Below are 26,925 nucleotides of genomic sequence, written 5' to 3'. Positions count from 1 at the left end.
TGGAACTTATCGCTCTTTGAAAAGAATGACAGGTCACCCAAGTAAGAAAAACAAGGTATTTATATTTTTCATTGGTATTCAAAAAGAAATGCAAATGTTATACTGTGATACGCAAAAACACACTACAAAACCTTGAATAATTTGAAAAATCACACTCTATGCACACATGTAATTTTAACAAATCTGCCATACGAAAGGGGGTGATAGAAGAGCCCAAGCGGAGCATAGAACCACCCATTATCGTGTCCAATCCTTAACCGTAACCGAGTTTTGGTAAATTTAAGGAAAATAAGTAAAAAAACAAAATTCTGAGAAAACGACTGATTTCTGAAATTCCTGTAGGACCTACAAAGAAAATAAGTACATATTTGGAAAGAGCAGACTAATTCCTACAAAATGATACCCTTCGCATTAAGATAGTCGCATTTTACTGAGAGCTACAAGCTTTGAAACATTGGACACACTCAGAATTAAAATGGTGCCAACGTTTTTAATCGACATTTTCAAAAACAACCGTAAGAGCTACAATCGGGCAAATCTACCAAAAACTGGCCCATTTTATTGGCTTTCAGATGATACAACAACAAATCATATTGGGCTTCAAGTTCAGCTGAAAGTCAGGCTTTTGTTTGAAACAGTGTAAAAATCTGCATTCGTTAAAAAAAAGGAAAACCAGCAAAGAGTCGCACTTTTCTGTTTTGAATTTTCTGTTTCACGATAGCATGTTGCTTTCTTTGTTTAAGAAAATGATATTTTTATATAAAAATAATAGTTTTAACATTTAATTTAGAGAAAAAACACATGAGATAACGATTCGTAGAAATAAAAGAAGCATTACTTTCCCGTGCTTTTCACAAAGGGAAAATCAATAACAAAAAAATGTTACACCAACATCGATTAGTACATTTAATAAACCTGCAAAATTTATAATAGCTGCTGAAATTGGTCGCCGCCACATCTGATACACGCTCTTGCCCTTTTGCGAACGGAAACAACCGTTGCTCTTAGAGAAATTTCATTCCTTAGTTTCCCTACTGCTTCAACAAGCCGGTCGCTCAATTCTTTCAAACTTGCTACTTCTGTTTTGTAAACTTCTTGTTTTAAGAATCCCTAAACAAAGAAGTCCACTGGCGTCAGGTCTGGGGATCTAGGGGGCCAAGGGATGGGGCCCATACGACCAATCCATTGGGGATACTGTTCAGTTATAAAATCCCGAACGGCATTTGAAGAATGTGCAGGGGCTCCATCGTGTTGGAAAATGATTTCTGCCCTCTCCTGAACAGGAATAGCATCAAGAAGGTCAGGCAAATGATGTTCAATGAACTCTAAATATGTGTTTCTTTTTAGGTTACCTCGAAACACATACGGACCAATTAAATGATCTCCTATTACGCCAATCCAAACATTTATGCTGAATCGAGTTTGGAATGATGAGTTTTGGGTTAAGAAAGGATTATGTTCAGTATAATGATGCCAGTTATGCAAATATATGATGCCCCCTCTAGTGAACAACGACTTATCTGTCCACAATATCTTTCTTAGAAAATGGTGATCTTCAGTGTCTCGGGCTAGTAGCCATTTGCAAAATGTTACCCGCTTTTCTAAATCTGAATTGCGCAGTTCTTGTACTAGAGTAAAATGATACGGGTGATACTTGTTTTGGTGCAATGTTTTCATTACTTTACGTTGTGATAGTCCACCTTCTATAGCAATCGAGCGTGAACTCACACTTTGGTTTTCCACTACTCGGTTCAGCACATACTCCTCAACATTGGCAGAACGGTGATCCTGGCCCCTCTCGAACAACGTACCAAATGAACCTGTCTCTCTGAGCTTTCGATGTATAGAGGCAAACACACATCTATTAGATGCAGAACGATTTGGGTAACGGAGCCGGTATTCTTTCTCGGCTCTGCGAGCATTACCATCACAAAATCCGTACAAGAAATGCATATCAGCATACTCTTCGTTAAAAAATCGAGACATACCCAAAAATCGAGAAAAGAATGTAGCAACTTATCTTTAGAAACTTTAACGAAAACTTTCAAAAACTAAAAACACACTCTCTACTGACTTACTGTAAAAAGAATCATAATTCTAGCAATTTTCAAAACACATTTACAAAATATCAGAAAGAAGCAAACGATACATAAAATATTATGACTAATGAATAATTCTGTTTAGTTTTTATCATTAATTGTTTTGTTATGTCGCAACACTTATGTTACGACTTGTTGCGTGTTTTCTTACAAGTCCAATAACTTCAACCAATTTCATTTTTTCCATTTTATTCACAATCACAACACTACTATTATATACCACAACAAACAATACTACTAACACATATATACAACTATTTACAAATGTTGGGTTTAGTTTCCATAATTCCACTCGGATCCTTATTTGATCCGAGCCAACACATACGCGTCTTAACTACACGCAGTGTCCGTTTCATCTGATTGGAATTCCCCTTCGGATAGGGAAGATGCCCTTCAAATCCCCTGCGTACGGATTATCCCTTTTCCTGTGGCTTAAGTTGCCACATCCTCCCGCCCCGAAATGAGGAATCCAGCCATTAAACAATACATGACGTATTTAAAATTTCAAAACCTTGAACATAAATTTCACAAATTAAATCACTTAATATATATTACCATTTTGAAAATACAACACTAACTATTTAACATTAAACTATTATTTACTAAACAACAACAATATTAAATTTAACACAACCACACAACCATTTACTCATAATGTATTCATTCATTGGCTTCGATTTCCAAATTATACAACAGTTGAATTGGGCGTCTGATTATCCCAGAAGATGTTTTTAAAGTCACTGATCTTACCTTCTTGTCACGCCCCTTGTGAACTTCAATGACTCTTCCAAGCTTCTATAACTGCCTGGGTGTTTTCTCTTCCCCTATTAACACTACATCATCAATATTAAATTCAGTTTTAACATTTATTGGTTTACAAACATTTGCACCCCTTAACTGAAGAAGATATTCCCTTTGAAATCTTTTCCAAAAGTTATTTAGTATTTTTTCTCTATATAGAAATCTTTTGATTAGCTCCTTTTTACCTTTAACTAATTCAAATTTTGCATTGCCGGACCAATCTGGCAATGCAGTCAATCTTCTTCCAGTTAAGAAGTTAGCAGGAGTGAGAGGGAATGGTTCATGAGGTTCGTTATAAACATATGTTAATGGTCTCGAATTAATTATAGATTCGATTTCTGCTAAAATAGTTTGCAATTCCTCGAATAAAACCAACGCTCTTCCCAAAATTTTTCTCAACGTGATCTTAGTGATACGAACCATTCTCTCCCAGTATCCTCCCCACCATGCAGCCCGTTCAACTATATATTGCCATGCGATTCCCTTTTTTCCAAAATAATTTTGCACCATAGGATCAGTAATGTTCGAATACAGTTTTTTCAGCTCTATTTCTGCACTCTTGAAAGTTAGTGCATTGTCCGAGTTCACAATTCTACATACACCTCTTCGGGATATGAACCGTCTGAATGCGAGTAGAAAATGTTCTGTGCTTAAGCTAGACACTACTTCTAGGTGTATTGCTCGCGTAACAGCGCACGTGAATAAGGCAATGTAATTTTTATCATAGTCCTTTGTATACAGTGGTCCCGCGAAATCTATTCCCACGATTTCGAAGGCATTTGAGGCAATTGTTCGATTAAGTGGCAATGGAGCTGTTACCTGGTTACCTGGTTTGACCTTAAACCATTTACACTTCATGCATTTATTCAAGGTTGATTTCACAGCTTGCCTTCCACGTAAAATCCAGAATCGCTCTCTTATCTGTGTGAGCGTATCTGAAACAACAGAGTGAAACAAGTTTTTGTGCTCATTAAATATCAAAAGTTCCGTAAATTTGGTTTTGTTGGGAATAATTATGGGATGTCTTGACTGAAAATCAATGTCCGAGTTCTGAAGCCTACCTCTGACAGCGATTAAATCATCTGACGTCAAAATCGGATTAAAACTATATAGCTTGGAACTAGGACTAATCGGTTCTTTATTCTTTAGCTGAGAATATTCTTTCTCAAATTCACTTTGCTGAACACTTCGAATCCAATACCTTTCTGCGTCCGTCATTTCGTTGGCCGTAATACTTCCCGTTTTCATTTCGTTAGTAGCTCTACAGTTTTTGATGAATCTCATGACGTAACTTGTTATTCTTAATACTTTATTTAAGTCACTGTAATTTTCCAGATTCAGCAAAGGTTGAGAGGATTCAATGTTCGTTTGTAAGGTTACAACGCTTCGCTTTCTCTCTTCAGCACAATGAACATCAATGTCAACATTAGCACTTTCCATGTTACATGACATGTCTAGCTCACTGAGCCAAGCCGGTCCATAGAACCACACTTTATCATTGACTAAGGCTTGAACTCTGATTCCTCTCGTAAGTTTGTCAGATGGATTATCTTTTCCGTTGCAAAAAAACCAATTCTATGGATTTGTTTTCGTTTGAATCTCCTTTACACGGTTTCTAACAAACTGCTTCCACTCATCAGCATTTCCCTTGATCCAATGGAGACATATCTGCGAATCAGTCCAATAGAAAATCTTCTGTTTCTCTAGCTTGTGGAACGTATCTTGCAAGTAAGATCCCAACCTTGAAGAAATTAATGCACCCATTAATTCCAATCGTGGGAGAGTCAACCCTTTTAATGAGGCTACTCGAGATTTCGCTATCATAAATTTTGTTAAATATCCATCCCCGTGTTTCATTCGAAAGTAAGCCACGCATCCATAGCACTTTGGGCTTGCGTCTGAAAATATATGAACTTCTGATGCTCCCCACTCAAAATCAGTGAAATATAACCTGGGAATTTTTATGTTTTCTATTTCGTCTATTTCACTTAGCAATTCCATAAACGTACACTTTATTTCAAAAGGAACGCTTTCATCCCATGATATACCACTTTCCCATATCGCTTGCAATAACAGCTTTATTCGTACTGTAAACGGATTCAACATGCCTATAGGATCAAAAAACCTTACCACATGCTGCTAAAATGACTCGTTTTGTTATCCGTTTAGTGTCTTTAAATTTCTCAAATTGATGAATGTCTAATTTCAAATTATCTTCTATGTTAAAATGTCAGTAATCCAACGTTATTAAGCACAAAACTTGCAAATGATTGCAGACACGTGTTTCGGTGTTACAAGGAACACCTTTTTCAATGCAAAGAAGTGTGAGCTTTTGGATGAAAAGTCATCCGAGAAAAGCAACACGGTGGAACAGGAGGTAGTATAAATATCAAAAAATAGAAATTAAACAAAACAAAAAAGATAAAATGACACATGGAGACAAAATTTATTATATAATTCCATCATGAAAAAACCGTTAAGTAATAAATTTTAAAAGAAACCCATAAACAATGCAAAAAGTCCAAAAATGAAACCACTTCCATACATAGTTTTTCCCGCTGGTAAATTTATTGCTAATTTATTCAGAGTGGTTTCATTTTTGGACTTTTTGCATTGTTTATGGGTTTCTTTTAAAATTTATTACTTAACGGTTTTTTCCTGATGGAATTATATAATAAATTTTGTCTCCATGTGTCATTTTATCTTTTTTGTTTTGTTTAATTTCTATTTTTTGATATTTATACTACCTCCTGTTCCACCGTGTTGCTTTTCTCGGATGACTTTTCATCCAAAAGCTCACACTTCTTTGCATTGAAAAAGGTGTTCCTTGTAACACCGAAACACGTGTCTGCAATCATTTGCAAGTTTTGTGCTTAATAACGTTGGATTACTGACATTTTAATTTTTCAGCACAAAGGTATTTATTCTTTATCTTCTATGTTGTCCCATATTAGACCCAGAATTTTAAGAGGTACTCCTCGTTCTTCGGAAGTATTTCGAAAGTCTATGTGGTCGTTTTTCCACGCTTCATTGAGAATTGACGAATTGGAAACCCATCTTCGTAAGTTCATGCTAGCTTGGCTTAGTATAAATATCATATCTTTACTTAATTTCAAAGCATCCTCTGGGTCTGAAGATCCGTTGATGAGATCGTCTACGTAAAGATTGCGGAGCATCTCACACGCGCGTGGGTACTCTTCTTCATATTTACGCAAGTGCAGCCGCAAAATTCCTGCCAACAAAAATGAACTGCACTTTACGCCAAAGTTTACTCCTGCATATTTCAGAACCTCGATATTACTAGGGCTGAGATCGAGGATAGGACCATTTTTCTTTACCCATAAAAACTTTAAGAACTCCCTATCTTCCTCAGCTATTCCTATCTCTAAAAATGCGCGCTGAATGTCCGCACAAAATGCTATCTTGTGTAATCTAAATCTTAATATAATACTAAGCAAATCGGGATTTAAATCCGGCCCGCTTTCTAGACAATCATTCAACGATAATTCTCCCTTGCGTTTAGACGAAGCGTCAAATACTATCCTAACCTTCGAAGTATCCTTCTGTTCGCGTACTACTGCGTGATGCGGAAGAAAATATCCTGTGCTTGTACTTTGATCTAAGTTCTTTTCTACGCGTTCAACGATACCGTCCCTTATGTGTTCTTAAATAATTTCATTGTAACTGGAACACAGTTCCTTATTTTTTCTTAATGTGTTTCCTAAACTAAACAAACGACGTTTAGCAATTTCAAAATTACTGCTTAATTGTGTACAGTTCCCTTTCCATAACAGCCGAGTTTCATATCTTTTGTTTGTATAAGTCGTGTTTCGCTCAAATGATTCTAAAACGTCTTTATCCGACAGACTTGCCTCCTTTTCCATATTTATCCCAATTGCTTCCATTGACCATAATTTTTCAATTCTATCACTATCCAACTCCTCATTTTTCGCGAATAAATGATTCACCATTGATATCTGACGATTTGATTCCTCATCTTTTCCCTGAAGCAAAAATCCAAAAATGCTATCAACCGCAATCAACCTCCTACTAATTCTTATGTTCCTTTCCCCCAAAATTTCAGCGATGTAATCCGAACCGATCAAAACATGAATTTTGTCATTTGGATAACTACTAATATCCGCTAACTCAATGCCTTTTGTCAAAGCGGTGTTCTTTGCCCATTGAGAAGGAATTTTAATATGTGCTAATGTAATGCAATCAATCACTACTGCTCTGATTTTTATTTTCCGATTATTATCCTTCGCGTTTCTCAAAGTTACTTCCACAATATCATAACTGCGCGTTTTCGAGTTTTCATTTCCAAATGTGTGAATACTTAACGATTCTTTATTTACCGCCTTTAAACCCAATGCCCTCGTAACTTCACTCAAGATGAAGGACATATTAGCACCCGAGTCTGCCATACATCGTAATAAATGACTATTAGTTCCTGGTTCTGTTTTAACCATAGCCGAAAAGGTCTGTAACAAGATCGAATTGCTAGTCTTTTTTATTTCGTTTTTACTAGACGAGAATGATACCATTGAGGCAATGTGTTTTTCCCCCTGTCCCTCTTGATGCGGCGGTACTTCTCCCGTTGATTGGGGTGATCTATCTATTATTCCATTCTGCTTCTCGCAGATGAGAGAGTTATGGTAAAAGGAATTACAGTGCTTACACTTCAGAAATTTACGATCGCAGAATCTTCTCAAGTGATTTTGAAAACAGATAAAACATAGACCCTTAGTCATTAATGCCTTTTTCTTCTCACTAACACCCAATGCGCAATCATGATTCATATGATTTTGAAGGCAGAATATACATTTCTGACTACACAAGTACCCATTAAACGATGATGAATTAAAGTTCCGTCTCTGATTGAAACTACCCCTGGTATCATGTTCGAATTTCCGAGGCCAAGGCTGATTATCATTAACATGAGTGGCAAAAACTTCAGCAGTAGATTTATGGGTAGAATATTCATTTCGTTTCGAATTCGAATAAAATGTCTTATTCGGAGAGCCTGTGTCGTTAATTTTGTTCTGTGATGGATATTCCTTCATATTGGCATTTTTTGGATCAGCTAATATTAGCGCAGTTTCCCTACATTCTACTTCCATTCTTATAAATTCCACTAAATCCGTAATGTCAAATAATTCGTTTGTTTTGCGATTCCTATTGTAACTTAAATTTAATTCTTCTGGCAATTTCTGCAGAATTACTGGACATAATAAATTCCCGTACATTCCTGTAGCAACGCCTAACGATTTTAGTAATCTTATTTGCACTTCTATTGCGTCATACATTTTTCGCAACCCTATTACATTAGCACATGATTTAACTGAATCTACAAGCAAAAGCTTATGCATATGAGATGACATTATTATGTCTGAGCGCCCAAACCGTTCCTTTAACAAGTTTATTGATTCATCGTAGTTTTGATCTGTCAGAGAAAAACCTGATATCGCACTACGCGCAACACCTCCCAAATACGATTTAAGATACGTAAATTTTTCCACCTTTGACAATGCGTCGTTATTATGAACCGCGACTTCAAAAGAATTCCAAAAATCTAGGAAATAACTACAATCTCCATAAAATGTTCAAATATTTAATTTCGGAAGTTTAACTACGTTTCTGGTTTCACTTCTGAACGACACATTATTAAGTGCCGCAGCCGCCGTTTCAACATTTTCCTCCGCATCAACAGTTACCTGTTCAATCATCCTATTCATCTGAATTCCCACTCCCGCTCGTGGTCTATCACATAAAATGTCCAAGTGTCTTTCAATTTTAGATTTCATTTCGTTTACTTTATCTTTATATTCTTCACTCGTCTCTATATCTGCTAGCATATCCTCAATTTCAATTTTTGATTGTATTTCTTCATCACGAGTAATTACAGCTTTTAATTTTTCTAAGAGCTGAGATTTTAGGCTCAAAAGCTCATCAATCTTATCTTCCTTCGAATAATCATCCGAAGTGATTTCTATTTCTAATGTGGTCTCTATTTTTGTCAAATGTTTTGTTAAGGAAATTCTTAGCCCTTTACGGAGCTCTTTTAATCTAGCAAGATCCATGATAAATTTAAACAATATCAGCAATTTAAATTGGGAAAAAATGGGCCTACCTCAATCTCAGCGTATTCGTGTATCCAACTCGAATTTGTGGGAATCCAATGCTAAGTTTTGTCCTTTTATGTCAAAAATTACTTATATAATCACGTCCGGGTCACCATAATTTTGTCGCAACACTTATGTTACGACTTGTTGCGTGTTTTCTTACAAGTCCAATAACTTCAACCAATTTCATTTTTTCCATTTTATTCACAATCACAACACTACTATTATATACCACAACAAACAATACTACTAACACATATATACAACTATTTACAAATGTTGGGTTTAGTTTCCATAATTCCACTCGGATCCTTATTTGACCGAGCCAACACATACGCGTCTTAACTACACGCAGTGTCCGTTTCATCTGATTGGAATTCCCCTTCGGATAGGGAAGATGCCCTTCAAATCCCCTGCGTAGGGATTATCCCTTTTCCTGTGGCTTAAGTTGCCACAGTTAAACAAATGCTTTTTATTTTCAGACGACATTTTTCACAATCATAAATCGTAATCGGAAGTCTTTTGATGGGTCTGTATACGTTTTAAGGTCTTATAATGCAGGAAGCTCATATTTAGAGTTCATTGAACATCATTTGCCTGACCTTCTTGATACTATTCCTGTTCAGGAGAGAGCGGAAATCATTTTCCAACACGATGGAGCCCTTGCACATTCTTCAAATGCCGTTCGGGAATTTCTAACTGAACAGTATCCCCAATGGATTGGTTGTATGGGCCCCATCCCTTGCCCCCCTAGATCCTCAGACCTGACGCCACTGGACTTCTTTGTTTGGGGATTCTTAAAACAAGAAGTTTACAAAACAGAAGTAGCAAGTTTGCAAGGATTGAGCGACCGGCTTGCTGAAGCAGTAGGGAAACTAAGGAATGAATTTTCTTTAAGAGCAACGGTTGTTTCCGTTCGCAAAAGGGCAAGAGCGTGTATCAGGTGTGGCGGTGACCAATTTCAGCAGCTATTGCAAATTTTGAAGGTTCATTAAATGTACTAATTGAAGTTGGTGTAACATTTTTTGTTTTTGATTTTCCCTTTGTGAAAAGCACGGGAAAGTAATGCTTTTTTTATTTCTACGAATCGTTATCTCGTGTGTTTTTTCTTTTTATTAAACTGTTAAAACTATTATTTTTATATAAAAATATCATTTTCTTAAACAAAGAAAGCAACATGCTATCGTGAAACAGAAAATTCAAAACAGAAAAGTGCGACTCTTCGCTGGTTTTCCTTTTTTTAACGAATGCAGATTTTTACACTGTTTCAAACAAAAGCCTGAATTTCAGCTGAACATGAAGCCCAATATGATTTGTTGTTGTATCATCTGAAAGCTAATGGAATGGGCCAGTTTTTGGTAGATTTGCCTGATTGTAGCTCTTACGGTTGTTTTTGAAAATGTCGATTAAAAATGTTGGCACCATTTTAATTCTGAGTGTGTCCAATATTTCAAAGCTTGTAGCTCTCGGTAAAATGCGACTATCTTAATGCGAAAGGTATCATTTTGTAGGATTTAGTCTGCTCTTTCCAAATATGTACTTATTTTCCTTGTATGTCCTACAAGAATTTCAGAAATCGGCCGTTTTCTCAGAATTTTGTTTTTTTACTCATTTTCCTTAAATTTACCAAAACTCGGTTACGGTTAAGGATTGGACACGATAATGGGTGGTTCTATGCTCCACTTGGGCTCATCTATCACCCCCTTTCGTATGGCAGATTCGATCGAACTCACCCTGTATTTTCCCCTCAAAAGGTGTTATTGACGGCGAGTGAAAAGTGGTTTACGTCACAAAACGCTGCGACTCATATCTCGGTGAATATTGGTGGTAATAATTTCAAACTTTTTGTGTTGGAATTATTTTTCAATGGAGATTATTTCCCTAAATATAAGTTAGGGGACCTGGGGCCCGCATAAAAAGTTAAATTTTGTATTGTTCGACACATTTTCACTTCCAACTTTCGTTACCTTAACTCTGCATCTGATTTTGAACATTTTTGCAATTGGAAGTATACATCTAGGACTAACGGTTACGAAAATAAAGGTCTTGCAGGTTAAAATGGAACACCCTGTATATTTTGCTTTTAAGCTTCATACATTGTTTGATAATGTATTTTAAAATGATTTTGATTTTCAGTTTTTAATTCAATGAAAATATTTTGTGTCTTTTTATTTCCTGTAAGTATTATATGACACTAAATTATTGATTTAATTAAAAATTAAATGAACTAATTAATTTAGAAAAAAAAATAATAAACATAAATTAATAAATACTTAATAATATTAATAACAATTAACAACTAACTTACAAACTAAGCATAGGAAAATAACAATTATAAATATTTGCACATTTTTTAACACTTACAATAGCCAGCAATAATAATAATATTACGGAAAGCGGCTATGAGAACTGTTCACTTGTGCCCCTAGATGTTGTGTTCACAAGTGCCCCATGGTGTACTTTAGAGCTAACTTGCCAAAATAAAGAATTTTTAATTTAATAAAAAAATTTAAACATTGTCATAAATTTACTTGAACGTTCATACAATTGTTCGTAATACTTACGTTTAGCATTGGAGTTAGTTTTGAAAATGTTTTCACGTGAAGAAAACAGTGAAATTTTTTTTTCAACACTTGCTAAAACAGAGAAGTTGCCACCACAGACACATAAAATTGCTCATTGCTCTAAATGTTTGTCCAAGAGGTACAACTGGTACTGTCCTTATTTGAGAATTTTTCCAGATTTTTTGCTTGAAGCAATCTTAGTAAAACACACCATGTTCATATGTGCCCCGTGTTCACATGAGCCCGCTTTTCCCCTACTTCTATTAGAATCGACCGAAGTTTTTTTATTGTAATGCAGAAAATGTTCACTCCAATGATCCCATGAAAACACTAACGCAATAAAAATGTCAAAAAGCTGAAACTGCTTTTTTGTTATTTAATTTGTTTTCGAGTATCTTAACTCCGAGCACATTTTTGAAAATTCATCAGCTTGATTACAAAGACAAACATTTCTCTTAACTTTTGCTCTTACCTTTTTTCACAATTCCCAAAAGCTTCAGAATATTTTCATGGGAGAAAGATGACATGATCTCTACCTCTCTCTCGAAGTCAATCTGTCCCTCAGGATTGGCGTTTTCTTTCAGTGTTTTGACTGCGACGGGTAACGTCACACCCGAAGTTGTGGTATAAATTCCTGTAAGAAAATTAAAATGGAAATCTCAAGTTCTTTTTTTCATTTATAAAAAGAAAATTAATGGTAGGTACCAATTAAACCAAAAAAAAAATTGTGTCTTAAAGATTAACGATAGAAATAAAACTTTTATCTTGTCTTTTTTTTTTTTTTTTTTTGCATTTTGAATTGTCATTTCACCCACACGTTTTCTCTCACGTCACACTCTTGTTATTTCTGCGCTTGACTTAGGCATATTTACAACCAAATTGTATATTTTAATGAATTAAATTTATTATAAACAACGAGAAAACTAAACAATACTCGAAACCAGCTGTTCAATTATTGTCAATTATGAAGTTAATTTTAGTAATAAAAGTTGACAAACTAATTTCAAGGCAAATTTCACCTAAGCAATTTTGATCACGCTTTAAACTGATGTCTTGATTTAAAGTATATGCTTGCCTAATTTCAGCTTTAAAATTATTTTGTTAAATTTATTAGCAAAACTACATAACTTTAAAATTACTATTATTTTTCATTGTAGTTGGCAACAAGCAAATTAACAATTACGTCATTTCCGTCACACAAAAAGCTTGCTGATAACAATTATAAAGCCTTCACATAAAAAGTTTCACTTCGAAAATATATTTTTTTCATAGGTGGTTTTGTACCCTGATAGCACAGCGACTAAAAAGGACGACTATGTGACGACTGCGTGACGGTAGCAAATCGTTCCTGCAATGTCATTAACAGGTTGCAGCTCCTTACGAATGTCAATTTGAAACGACGTCACTTTTTGACGTTGCAGTGACTTCAAAATGTCTTAAGTTACTTGTTACTTTTTCTTTTTTTCTTTAGCGACGTTGCAGTAAAGCCACAGTAAACATGTCATTGCGGGACTTCCAGTACACGTTGCAGTTCTATCACTTTGTGACGTGTGATCTGTAGTGACTTCACGAACTATAAAGTCTTACCGCAAAGAATTGACCCTTGGCTCCGCCCTGTTTCAGAATTGCCCATTTTCGTGAAGGGGCGATAAGGAGAGGAAAGTTGAAACAGAATTTGCTAGTGCGTCATTGGTTCTAGACTCTAGAGCTTGAATACCTCACCATGGAATTTAAGAAATTAGCCAAAGAGGTAAAACATTTTAATTTTGTGCGTTTAAGGCAGATGTCTCATTGGGCAGGTCATCATTCGGTAACATTTGGAGCTCTATGCGACAAAATTATGATCATTCAGCGAAATTTGGAGTTCTATTCGACAAAATTATCATCATTCGGCGAAATTTGGAGTTTTATTCGGTAAAATTATCATCATTCGGCGAAATTTATAGTTTTATTCTGCAAAATTATCATCATTTGGCTAAATTTGGAGTTTTATTCCTTATCATCATTCGGCGAAATTTATAGTTCTGTTCGGCAAAATTATCATCATTCGGCTAAATTTGGAGTTTTATTCGGTAAAATTATCATCATTCGGCGAAATTTATAGTTATATCCGGCAAAATTATCATTATTCGGCTAAATTTGGAGTTTTATTCGGTAAAATTATCATCTTTCGGCTAAATTTATAGTTCTATTCGGCAAAATTATCATCATTCGACGAAATGTGGAGTTCCATTCAGCAAATTGAAACTTTCGATGCTCCCAAAAATTTGAGTTCGGGACGCTCCAGGACACAAATTATGAAATTGGATCGTCATTTTAGAAGTACCCTTGTATTGAGAAAACCATTTTCGGTTCATAGCTTCTTACCTTTGAGCACTTTTCCGAAATATCCTTCGCCAATCACTTCCTCGACGGCGATGTTTTCTTCTGGAATTTCGAACTCCCGAAACATTCTTAGCAGTGGACCATCCGGAGAGTTGGAATAGTAGTTTGGATTCGAAATATACTGTTGCATGACTTTACTCAAGGACATGGCAGCAGAATTTCTTGCTCTAGCACCAGGTAACCACCAGGGGGAATACCCTTTGTATTTCCTGTAGCACCACACGACTGAAATGGCTGATATTACTAGGAGAAATGGTATGAGGCAAAGCGCCACAACTGATGAAGTGTGTGGGTTTGAGTTGGAAGGAAATGTTATAATTGTTGTGCCGTTGGATACTGTCGCGTTCTAGAAAATAAAAGAAAAAGTAAAAACAGTCAGTGTTATCAAACTAATTGGAAAATCTGCATTTGTATTTCTGTTGAACAATCTCCAGAAAAACTAGTTTAATTTATACTGGTCGATAAACTCGCACTTTTTGTGGTGTGGGAGAATACCACATTATGGAATTGAATCAGTTGGAGAATTTACACTGTTTGATACTTTCTACCAAAATAACATTCTACAAATTAAAAAAAAATGTAGAAAAAAGAATCATTCCCAAGCGGACTGTTGCGAACTTTCAAAACTTGTACAAAAAGAGAGCTTCTAACGTAGCCTTATTAGAAAAAAATCACTGCTTCTTAATCTTAAATCTTAATTTAGTTTTAAAAATCTTATTTTAGTGAAATATTTTAATCTCCGCCACGTGATTTTTTTTTTTCTAAATCATTCAGGAAGATTCAAAATGGAAATCAACGTGTACTAAAAGAATGAATTTTTTACAATACATGTTGATCAGATGATACAGGTGACAGGTTGATACAGGTTCAATTAAATGAACTGCGTAGAACTTGAATTTATAGTCCCAAAATACCTTCAATAGTGTTTCGTAACTATGAACTCAGGGACTTCCAACTCCCTTCGGGTGATTTAAACTGTAGCATAATTGATGTCAAACGTGACATATAAAGCTGGGATTATGTACTCTTCAAGCTCTACGCCCTCTTTGAAGACTGAATGGAGTGTTACGCCCTCTCCTCTCGTACGTGGTCAATATAAGTAGTGAAACCTGAGCTAGTTGTTAAGCTAAAATCTAGATAAATTCACACACGAAATTTAATATTGCTATTCATAACTTTAATTTGAACTGATTTCTTTAAAAATATTTTATTATACTGAGCATACGAACTCCAAGGAACAAAGAAATAAATAGAATTTTTTTTTGAAGTAATCTAGGTTCTGGGTGAGGTTAGCGTACAACACTGTACGTTTTACAACACTGAGGGCTTGTTAACAAGCTATTTACGTGGAACCACAAAATCGAGTAAAGTATAGTTTGCTTTCCTTTTTATGTACTTGTTTGTACACACACGCCTAACTTGAATTTTTCCCCCTGAGTGGCTGATTTTTAGTCTACATTCAAGTTAATGTTAGAAGGTAAAACAAACAGCATGAAAAAAGACTTAAGTCATTCCAAAAGCATCTTCTAAATAAAATCATTAATAAATGAATTAAATGAATAAAAACGGATAAAAATAAAAACAAAAATTGATAATTTGAATTCTGACGTTTCGAATTCAAAATATGTTTTCCGCAATCACGAGTTGCGACAACACCCTACTCATTGGGGGCGATTGTTTTTAGAAACGGTTCCTGTCTTCCCAAGTTTGCTCCTCCTCCTGGACGATTACGTGTGTGCATGTGTGTAAGGACGTGTAAGTGTGTAGACGCGTGTGTATCAAGGAGTGTGGGTGTATGTATATGTAGTGGAGGCTCAAGACCAGAGGAGCAGCTTCTGCATGGGCCGGTGGACGGCGAAACTACAGAGGCACCTGGTCCATTCTGAAAAATGAACCGGAACTTAAGGACGGTCAAATGAAAACAATAATCAATTGTGATTGCTCAAAAATAAAATAATCGAACAAGTATCAAAAAATACAAAATTTTAAAATGAGGTTTTGAGATGGGGAAATGTGTATCCTAATAACTTTTGAATAAACAGGTCTATTTGAACAAACTTTTGTTTTCTGAAAGAAACAGGCAAAGACGTTTTACTACTATGTGTCTGTTTTTGATTTGAACATTTTTTTGTTCAGTTTTAAACAGTTCAAGAAAAAAAAAAAACATTAGCGCCTAAGGAGAAGTGTGAGGCTAATATAAATCCCGAACTAAACTTCGGATTTGCTTCTAAAAAACTATGTTGGAAAAAAGCTTTTGGCGAAGAATATGTTCAATATTTTTTTTTAACAAGCTGTTTTAAGAGTATTTCTGAGTAGTTCCAAAAAAAAAAAAAAAACATTAACGCCTCGAGGAGAAATTCACTGCCTTTTATTTAAAAACCAACAACACTAAAAACAATTTCTTAGCACCAGGAAAATAGAGAAAATTGTTGATGTTTTGATGCAAAATTAATAAGCTTTGTTTATTAACTTTGCTTTGTTTCACGAAACTTGAAAAATGTTATTAACAGAAATTTCCTTTTTCGTAGACTTAACATCGATGAAATTAGAGATGGATTTATTGAACCATAGTGAAGAGAACTCAAAGAGCAAAAAACCTTTGCTAAGCGATTGTTTCCCGTTTCAAAATGAAAGGTTATTCACGTGTAACTCGTTAACAATAAACTCTATAATTCTTACTAAGACAAATCTCGTTACTGCGGAATCGCTTAACGTGAAATACTCGTTTGGCCCCGTGAGTCAACAATTACTTGAAAATTTATCGGATAAGATGACATTCGGTTAGCATAAAATATCTATCATGGTACCGTAAGTTTAGCGTTAATGAGGTTCGACTGTATTTTATTTTTGGCAATGATTAAAACGCACAAAGCAAAAATACTTTTGTAATAAGTGTTTTGAGTTTTACGTTTTTTAATATGTTTTTTTGGTAACAATTTAAAAGAATGAATTTGTGGTGCGATTTTCAGCTTCCTTTATAACTGAAAACGAAGCCTTGAGAGCCATCATTATTGCTTACTATAAGCAGTGACGTACATAGCACCCCCTCAACCCACGCGGCGAGGGGGAGGGGGAGCGCAAGAGGTATGAGAGCGCACTCTGAAAAAATAACACTAAGTTAAAATTAAAAAAAAAAAAAAAACTTATGGAGGGGAGCGCACTTACAAATCTTGCGGGGGGGGGGGGAGGGTGCACTGAAATCTATGTAAGCTACTGGCTATAAGCATAATCAAATGAATAGTGTGGTGTCACTCAACGAGTTCATGACACGATAAGAGGAAGTAGAGTAACTTACTGTATCAGAATCACTATTTGGAATGTTCTTCGAATTTGACAGCATTCCGAGCAACTGGTGAGGGCCAAAAGCTCCTTCCGTAGGTGCAATGTGCAATTGTGCGTCTGTGACATTTTCTACAGATGTTGTTAATAAAAGCTCTGAAAGAAAAATTATATAGTGAAATATTTTTAAACACAATGACACTATTTTGATGTGCACTTTGTCCTCTACCTGGTTTTGAATTGGAACCTGTGTAGAACTTTATTGGGAGATCTTTGATGGTCTATTCATTCTGACGATACTGTTCATTTTTTTAAATGGTCACACCAGAACAAAGTTAGTGATTCTTATGTTTGTCTCTTAATCCAAAAACATAAAGAGTAGGGTGAGATTGAGGTCACACTTTTCTTTATGTTTTTAGGTCAGTTTGTAATTAAATAAATAATGACGCAATTAAAATTTTTAATTCATTTTTTAAACCTAAATGTGTAACAATATTTCTTTGTTTGATGGCTACTAATTTTAATCCCAAAAAAATTGTCTTTCATAAATATGACAGTAGAAATAAAACAATTTATCAGCATCAGGTGCTTTGTAAAACGCGCAGTTAACAAACTTCTAAAAATCTTCTATATTTTATTAAATAAAAGGGCAAATTAAAGGTATTTCTTCTCAACAGAAAATCATTACATCCATTAAAAACAATCAGACAAGAAAATATTCGTTTTGGAAGTGAAACTTTTAAGCGAAGGCTTTGAAAATCTTGTTTGCAACGTTTTTGTGTGGCGGAAGTGACATGGTTATTTTATTATTGTTGCCAAAAACAATAAAATATAATAGTAAAAAAAAGTTAAAATAGTTCCGCTATTAAATTGCTGAAAAAAGAATTGAAAAATAATAGTAATTATAAAGTTAGTTTTGTTAATAAATTTAACAAATTAATTTTAAAGCGGAACTTAAACAAGCATAGATATTTGTGAATTTTGGGCATTTTAATTTTTTGAAATATTGCAAGTTTTTGAAGATTTCTTTGATTTTAAGTCATGTCATCAGTTTGAAAGCGTAATACAGATTGCTTAAGTTCAGCTTTGAATTTAGTTAGGTAACTTTTATAAACAAACTAACTTTATAATTACTATTATTTTTCATTGTTTTGGTAACAAATAAAAAGCAGATTTCGAGAATTGTTTGGTTTCATTGTTGTTTATAGTGTAATTTCTTCATTAAAATATACAATTTTGTTGTGATTATGCCTAAAGAAGGCACAAAAAGAACAAGAGCTTGGCGCGAGAGAATACTCGCGAAAGAAGAAACAGTTCAGAATGTAAAAAAAAGAAGAGAAGTTTCCCTTCTATCGTGAGTCTTTTTCTCATTTTATTTCGTTTTCTTTTGGAAGGGATAAAATGGGTCATACTTAGGCTTGGTTTTATTTTCTTAATATTTTATCAAAAAATAACTTTTATAAGACAAATCAAACCTGCTAAGAGTAAGAAATGTAAAAAAGGTATTAAACAAAAATCAAGGATTGCAAATTGATATGAATTTCTCAAAAAAAAAAAAAAAAAAAAAAGAGCACTGATATTGTGGAAAATACCTAAAACTATTGAATGGTTCGATTTTCAATCAGCGTCAACAACATCATTTTAGAATATGAAAATTAAACTGCTTAAAGTAATATCTTCGTGTCCGTTTATTGTAGTAACTTCCTTGATGATAAGGTCCGTCAATATTATAAATTAATATATTTTTGCACAATGACCCATTCTTTCCCCATTAGGGACAAAAATGAGTCAACACTTTTGTAGCTGTATTTTCTTAATTTAAAATTCAAAAACGTTTCCTGAAGTTGTACGAATCTGTTTAAGATAAACCTAATGTCAAATTCTAATTGAAATTAAACAAGAAAATGACTCAATTTTTGACTTTTTGGGATACTGGGCACTAACTTTATTTGGTGCGTAGCTCACTTTATTTACGAGCGTGGCTCTGAGAAGTAGAACTATGACCTTGACAGTTCCTTTAAGATAGTTTAGTGGAAAAGGTACATGTTATTGGCACGAATTTCAGTTGGAATACTTTTACAAAACTACTACGAAATTAACCCAACTCAGAGTCAACTACCCTTCCCTATTATCCCACCAAAGAGGCAAACATTGTCAAGGTCACAGCTCAACTTATCAAAGCCCCTCTATACTATGTATTAATAAAATATTTTGATATTTAAGTTTTTTTTGCAATTGCACTAATGTGGTGGTATCTGATAGTGCATTAAATATTATCTTACTAGTGGTACCCGCACGGCTTTGCCCGTAATAGAAAAATTAAAAGGTCTTTTGGTTCGCCTGTATATTTATAAATAATGTATGGTGAATTTTCTCGCCAATTGGCTTGTACCCATATTACAGTTCCACGTTATGACAATTTCGTATCTCGCCAATTGGCTTGTGCCCATGTTACGGTTCCACGTTATGATAATTTCGTAATTTACTCGTCCACCATCTTATGATAATTTTGTTCTTAAAATTGGAATAGAAAAGAACCACATCGAATTTTCGAAAAATTGCTTTGAGGTGCACACCCCCATGCTACAAACTAACTCTGTGCCAAATTTCATGAAAATCGGCAGAACGGTCTAGGCGCTATGCGCGTCACAGAGATCCAGACATCCAGACATCCTCCGGACATCCAGACAGAGAAACTTCCAGCTTTATTATTAGTAAAGAAGATATGAGAAGCAATTTTTTTTTCCTTGTAAAAGTGGTATCATGCAATAAATAAACATATTATGAGATGATGTCAAACTTTTGACTACGACAGCTAAAATCATTTATTATGTAACATTTAAAATGCAATAAAATATAATGTTAAACCTGGAGTGGCTTCGGGATTTCAGAGAGATGTTATAACAAAATTTCTTTTTCTAGACCTAACATTTGCTTCTTCTATGGAGCGATTTGAAATTGCTGCATTATATATATATATATATATATATAATGCAGCAATATATATATATATATATATATATATATATATATATATATAATGCAGCAATATATATATATATATATATATATATATATATATATATATATATATATATATATATATATATATATATATATATAAAAAGAGGACCCAAGGGAGAGTTGGTGCCCCTTGGGTCCGTGCCCATGTGCCCATGCTTTAATTTAGGCCTGGTTGTACTTGAAAAATAATGATATGCACGTGTTACGGGTGCTGTCGTACAGTCACTAATTATTTCAATAATAAATGGCTTATCAAAAAGCTTTGAATTAAAGGAAGTTCTTCAGACCTTTTTTTTCTTTTTTTTTGTATATCCATGGGTACGAAGGCCCCTGTCTGTGGGGCTAGCAGTGTTTTTTAACCACGGACAAAAAAGTGTTTTGGTTTTTATATTCTAAACGCTTTGAAATTTTCAGCTGACAAAAAGGACCAAATTCAATCATAAGTTGTAAGTTCAGACAAAAAAAAAAAAAGTTCACGAGCGGTTGTCCTTTTGCAACGACTAGCAAAAATGTAAAAGTAAATTTTATCCATGGGTACAGAAGCTTTCCGTAACGTTTTCCATCAGAGTAAAATGTATTAAGATCTAAAAAATTATTATTTAATATAAAAAGATTTCCCGTCTTGAAAAATAATTTTATCATTATTTCACCGCTAAAATGAATATTCCATGGTACTATTTTGGCACAGAAAAGTAATAATCTCTAGAATCAAATTTTCTTTCACCCGTATGCATTTTAAATTGTTCCGAAAACAAATTCCTTACAAACGGTTTTTTTTCTTTTCTTTTTGCGTTATTTAGTTTCATAATTAGTTTTTATCCCTTCATGTGTAACGTTTATTGAAGTTATTTTAACTGTGCCGACATGAAAATTATTTTATTATAAATACCGGCAAAAAAGTTTTCATGTCGCTAGGAATGTAGTACAATGAATTTCAAATGAAATTCGATTACTAAGCTTACACAAATTTTTATTCTTCACAAATTAATTCCATATTTCTCCGAACTCAGAACGAAAACTTATATTTAATTTTACGATTCGACAAAGAAAATGAAATCTCCTAAATGAAAAGAAATAAACGTTTTATGAGAGTTTTGGGTGTTTAGATCATTCTTAAGTATGCAAACTTTGCTAATATTATTAATGCAAAAATGAGTTTATTTGTTTGTTTGTAATGTTTTCACACCCTAACTTCTCAACCGATCATCATGAAATTTTTTATACACGTTGTCAGGGCCGTCCGAAGAGCTGACAGCGCCCGGGGCGAAAGTTTCCTGGCGACCCCTTTCCCCTTTACGCACAAAAAAAAAAAAAAAAAAAAAAATCAAGTTAGTTATAACATCAGTGCATAATATGCGTGAACGCGTCATATTTGAATTTTTTACGTATTAATGAACAGAAAAATCAGAGGGCTATGCATAATACAAACTAATACATAAGCAATAAATCTTTTTCTAATATATGTAAAACATTAATGCCCCAAAAACTTTTCGAAAAATGGAAATATTAAAAGTCCAAATATTTATCTAGTAAAATGTTATTCCACTCGACAAAAAACAAACAATTAAAACTGAATTGGTTATTCATATTGATCAAACTAAGAACACGAATAAATAATTTGCTGATTATAAATGGAAAATGAATTTATCGAAGTAAATTACATCCAAAATTTAATTTCGATCTGGACTCATCCAATGATTCTTTTCAAGAGTTTTTTGGTTTTACTTGTATCAACTTAATATCAGCTTTAAAAACAAAGATGTTATTCTTTTGCATCAAATATTTGTAAGTTTTAGGGAGAAGCCCACAAATATTCAACAACATCGTAAATCGCGCAGAATTTCGATTTTGGAGCTCTAATTTCGAAAAATCACTGGCCCTAATGTTACAAAATATGTCCTTACAAATTGCGTTTTAAGACTTGAGTATAAGAAAATATTCGTGCAAGGGTCGCCAAGCCGCCTTTCTTTAATATCACAAGCAATGGGTGTTTTAAACGACACTTACAAAAAATTTAAGCGGAACAGCCTCTGAATGTAAAAAATTGCTTAAATTATTTGGACCATAATTTTGAACAATTTTTCTGGGAAAATGCTCCAGATCCTCCTATCCATAAAATCTTCAAAGTTTGTTTAAAGTTTCGTTTTTGAAAATTCAATTTCGAAAACTTGGAGGGGGTGAAGGAATTTATTTCAATCTATTTAAAAAAATAATCGATCTGAAACAGTCTCTGAGCTCCTTCCCTTACCCTAACGTCGATAAACATGTCCTATAATTGCGTTTTTAAGGCTAAAATTGCGTTTTTAAAATTAAAAGTTTCAAAATGTTGACCGGATACCTTTTGACCTTTTTCCTATCGGATTAAAAAAAAAAAAAATTTTTTTTTTTTGCTGTTTTTTTAATGTGCCCCTTAAATCTTTTTTCTGGTTACGTCCCTGCACGCAGGGGCAGAACTCAATCAAATTTAGTGAGAACTAGACAAAGGAGAAGTGCCTTTTGTTTGATTCTAATATTTTCAGAAATTGTATCTGCTTCAATGATACAAATTAAACGAACGTTTTGGAGACTTAAAGAGAGGAATATTTTTGTGTCTTAGGAAAAAACAGAGAATCATTGCAATGATTCTCTATCTTGTGTGCCTATGACTATGTATCTATGATACACAAAATGAGAGGGCGCCGCAAGGCGCCCCAAATTTTATACAATTGGGGCATTTTATACGATGACGGGAGCCGCACCTCGCGGCGCCCCTCATTTCGTGTGAATGTGTTCGTGTTCCGTCGAAACGAGGGGCGCCTTGCGGCGCTCCCTCATTTCGTGGCGCCCGGGGAGATTGCCCCCCGCTCGCCCCCCCCCCCCCCCCGTTCGGACGGCACTGCACGTTGTCAGGGGAGTAGAATAGAAAACAGGATACCTTTTATCCAGAAAAAGATTATTCCAAGATATTTATTTCAATTTTTAAAGAAAACTTTAGGTTTGAGAGTATCTCATCGAAAAATAGTCATATTATTTTGGTCTTTGCACCTGTTTTTTGCTATTTTTTGGGCGATATAGCTTAATGAATGGAACAGTACGAAAGACATCATATTAAAATGTTCTCTGCACTTTTTTCTCAAAAGTTTGTTTATGGCAATTTATCAGTAAAATCTGCTTTTCCTACGATATTTCGATTATTCTGAAATTGGTACTGTCGTCAAATTTCGGCGTGCGTAGTTTTATGGTGCCCTATGCAAATAGTTATTTCCCTACTCCATGTTCCAAACATTGGCTTTGTGTCAGTGATTACTCCGCAATTTTTAATAAATAAGAATTTTATTATATATATATATATATATATATATATATATATATATATATATATATATATATACACTGGTATGCAAAACTTAAGCAACAAGTGGTTTTTCGGCCACAGCTCCCCAACAAAGTATAAGATAGCCATGAAATTCCAGTATAATATGCACGTAATTCAGTAGAAAGACTATTTGTATGCAAATTTTAGAAATAAAGCGTCATAAGTAATGTAAGTGTACGTAAACCTTGAGGGTCGGCGCGCGCAGGTCAAAGCTGCACTGCAAAAAAAAATGGTTGTTTTTATAGTAATATACTGTTTTTTCCTACAGTTTAATACTGCTCTGCCAAAAAACAGAGAAAAACTGTAAAACTGTTTTAGATTGCGCAAAACGATGCGCAAAAGGTGTTTCTTTTCATACGGGAAGAGAAACTAATGAATTCAAGGTATCGACAGCCATGTTAGTTATTTTTCGGGTGTGCTGAGGCAGGACTGCTCAGCTGTAATCCAAGTTAAAGGTAAGTTCTAGTTATATTACTCATTCCCTTTTCCTCAAAATGTAGTTTTCTTTATCATCGATAATGTATGTAAAATAACAGTGTTTATTTTGAAATCGTAATTCGTATCCCAATATTTGTTGATGTTGACTTTTCAATTTCTTTTAGTTGCTAAGTTGTAGCAATTGCTTTATAGCAAAAATCCGAGTAGTTGTTGTGATTCTGAATATTTGCATTTAAATGCGATGTGTTCCTTAGCAGTTGAGTTCTTTAGGGGGGGGGGGGAGGGGATTATTTTCACAATAATAGACGATTTTTCAAAAAAGTGAGGTTTTCGAATACTTTGTCATGTTTTAAAAGAGAACAGAGAGATTTGCGGGAAAGATCCGATTATGGAAAGGAATTTCTGAACTCCCGGTTTGAAATTTACCTTAGCGACCAAAGTATAAGAATAGAAAAAACCAACACATTCTCCAGTTAACAAAGTAGCGTCATAGAACATTATAACTCAACATTAATGAATGTAATTAGGACACTTTTAAATGAATCGGGATTGCCTCAGCAGTTTTGAGCCGAAGCAGAGCTATGTGCTTCCACTAATTACGGACTGGAGCGGTTTTAAAAGGAAAAACCAAAACCTTTTTTGAGCTATTTGAGGGAAGAAAGCCATCTATTAAACACTCCCGTGTTTTATGGCTGTATTTCGTATATTGGACTTCCGAAACAGAAAATAAAGAAATTGGATATGAAAGCTAAAAACGGAGTCATGGTAGGATATTCGTTTCATACGAAAGGTTATAGAATTTGGGATCCTAAAAATTGCGAAGTGACAGAAACGCTGAATGTTAAATTCGATGAAAATAAATTCTGGGCGAACCCCCCCCCCCCCCCCCCAGGAACGGGAAACAGAGGGGTACAGTTTTATTTCACTACTGAGTAAATCTGAAGTAGAAGAAGAATATCCTGAAAATCATAAAATAGCATGCTTGGTAGCCTGATCGGTAGGGCATTGGACTCGGGGCCGGAGGGGCTCGGGTTCGATCCCCGCTGGTCGAAGACCCACCGTCGTCATTAAAGGGGACTGGGCGACGTTAAATATGCTCGTGGTCTCAATGTCCTCCAAGTGAAACGATACCTCTGGGGGTACTAGTACCAGGTAGCTATTAGCTCTTGGACTAGTTCTAAATTCCCATTAACTGTTCGATCCGGTGATGGTGCTGCCATCTATCGGTACATAAAATAATGGAGGCAAGGCACTTTGTATGCAGTCCTCGACATAAATACAGTTGTAGTCAGTTGTGACTCTTGAATAGAATAGAATAGAAATAGCATGCTGTGAGAATTAAATGGGTTAAAGAAATACCAAAGCAAAGAAAGTATATATTGACACGATGGTTCTAAAGTCTGAATCGCGAAGCCGAGGTTTATTGTTCTGAAAATAACATTGAATATGACCCAAAATATTTTGATTTCACTTGTGATGATAATTCAAGAAAAGTATCAGATTCTGATGAAGACGGGGGGGGGGGGGGGGGTAATTCAAGTAAGCTAGAAGCTAACATTTCCGAAGATGTAATTCCTTCGAATTTGAAACAAAGTTTGAGAACGCCAGAAAGTGAAGATTGGCAAAACGCAACAGAACAGATGAGCGGAACGAAATAATGCGCTTCAATGACAAACTGGTAATTTTAGATAACCACCAGCTATGGGGGGGGGGGATACTTTTCGCAAGTGTTCTCTCCAGCAATTTCCTTTCCTTTGGTTGAGGCTTTCTTTTAATTTTTTGTGTATAAGCTGCAATGGGTCCATTTCCAAGCAGATGTTTGCAATGCGTATCTATATGCGGATTTAAAAGAGGAGATTTGTGAGAAAACCTGAAGGGTTTGTCAATCCCTGAAATCTAAATTTTTTCTGTAAATTGAATAATTTATTGTTATTCTGATACAGATTACGCCTCGAATCACGACGAAAGGATTCCAATGGCAGGGGGGGGGGGGCGCTTGTGGTATTTTTGGATAGGGAACGAATAATATGGTGTACATTCAAACAAAAATGCGTAGCACTGTCAACGATGGAAGCGGATTATAGTTCAATTAGTGAACTATCTAAGGAATTTATGTGGATCAAAAGAATTTTAAACGAATTGGCCACGAAAAGACTTCAGAATTTTCGATTGGTTAATAGTACTTTGTAGTGTGACAATCTAGTTGCAATCGATTTTTCTAGTTCTGCAATAGAAAATTGCAAAACTAAGCAGATTGATGTGGGGTACAATTTCCTAAGGAATTTGATTGATGAAAATGAATTTTGAATAAAATTTGTTGAGAAACTAAAAATAATTTAGGTGATTGTTTCACAAAACCTTTCTGTAGGGAAAATTTACGTAAAGCTTGAATTGCAATGATATATTTTTCTAGAGGTTTTTTTTTTTTGAAATGTTTCAATTATTCCATTATGTTTAAGCTATAATTTGTGCACACAAACGGATGGCCTATAATATATTTTTTATTTTTCATTCATGTCTTAAAGTATTTATTTTTTCCGTGTGCTAGCGTGCCAAGAAGGGGGGAATTTGCTAGCGAATATTTTGTTCCTGTCCCTCCAGCGCACGGAGAAAAAACAATTGCAGTTGATCTCATTTTGAATTTGTGTCCGGTGATATGGTTGCAGTTAGGTATTTCGGAAAAATTTAAACTATAAATTTCATTCTAGCCGCCTGAATTTACTTCATTTAAATTTATTCACTAATGCAATATCATTTCTTTGAGTTTCGTGGTATGCAAATGTAAAGAACTACGTAACTTGTGACCAGAACTGAATGGAATAATGGGTTGTCTCATTTTATCAAGATGGCAGTTC

General features: G+C 34.7%; 1 protein-coding gene across 1 annotated transcript in view; it reads right to left on the bottom strand.

The window, feature by feature from the left end:
* The window catches only part of LOC129226702 (BDNF/NT-3 growth factors receptor-like), a 92,799-nt gene that overhangs the window by 46,918 nt on the left and 18,956 nt on the right, over positions 1-26,925 (bottom strand). Inside the window, exons 2-4 of the mRNA XM_054861331.1 lie at positions 17,270-17,409; positions 13,957-14,320; positions 12,062-12,223 (exon numbers count right to left, since the gene is read on the bottom strand). Of these exons, the coding sequence (XP_054717306.1) occupies positions 12,062-12,223; positions 13,957-14,320; positions 17,270-17,409 (666 nt within the window). The remainder of the gene's footprint in view (positions 1-12,061; positions 12,224-13,956; positions 14,321-17,269; positions 17,410-26,925) is intronic.

This window comes from Uloborus diversus, chromosome 7 (genome assembly GCF_026930045.1).
Source record: "Uloborus diversus isolate 005 chromosome 7, Udiv.v.3.1, whole genome shotgun sequence".
Lineage (NCBI taxonomy): Eukaryota > Metazoa > Arthropoda > Arachnida > Araneae > Uloboridae > Uloborus > Uloborus diversus.
Note: the sequence above shows the minus strand (reverse complement) of the source record. Positions and strands in the feature narration are given on the sequence as shown.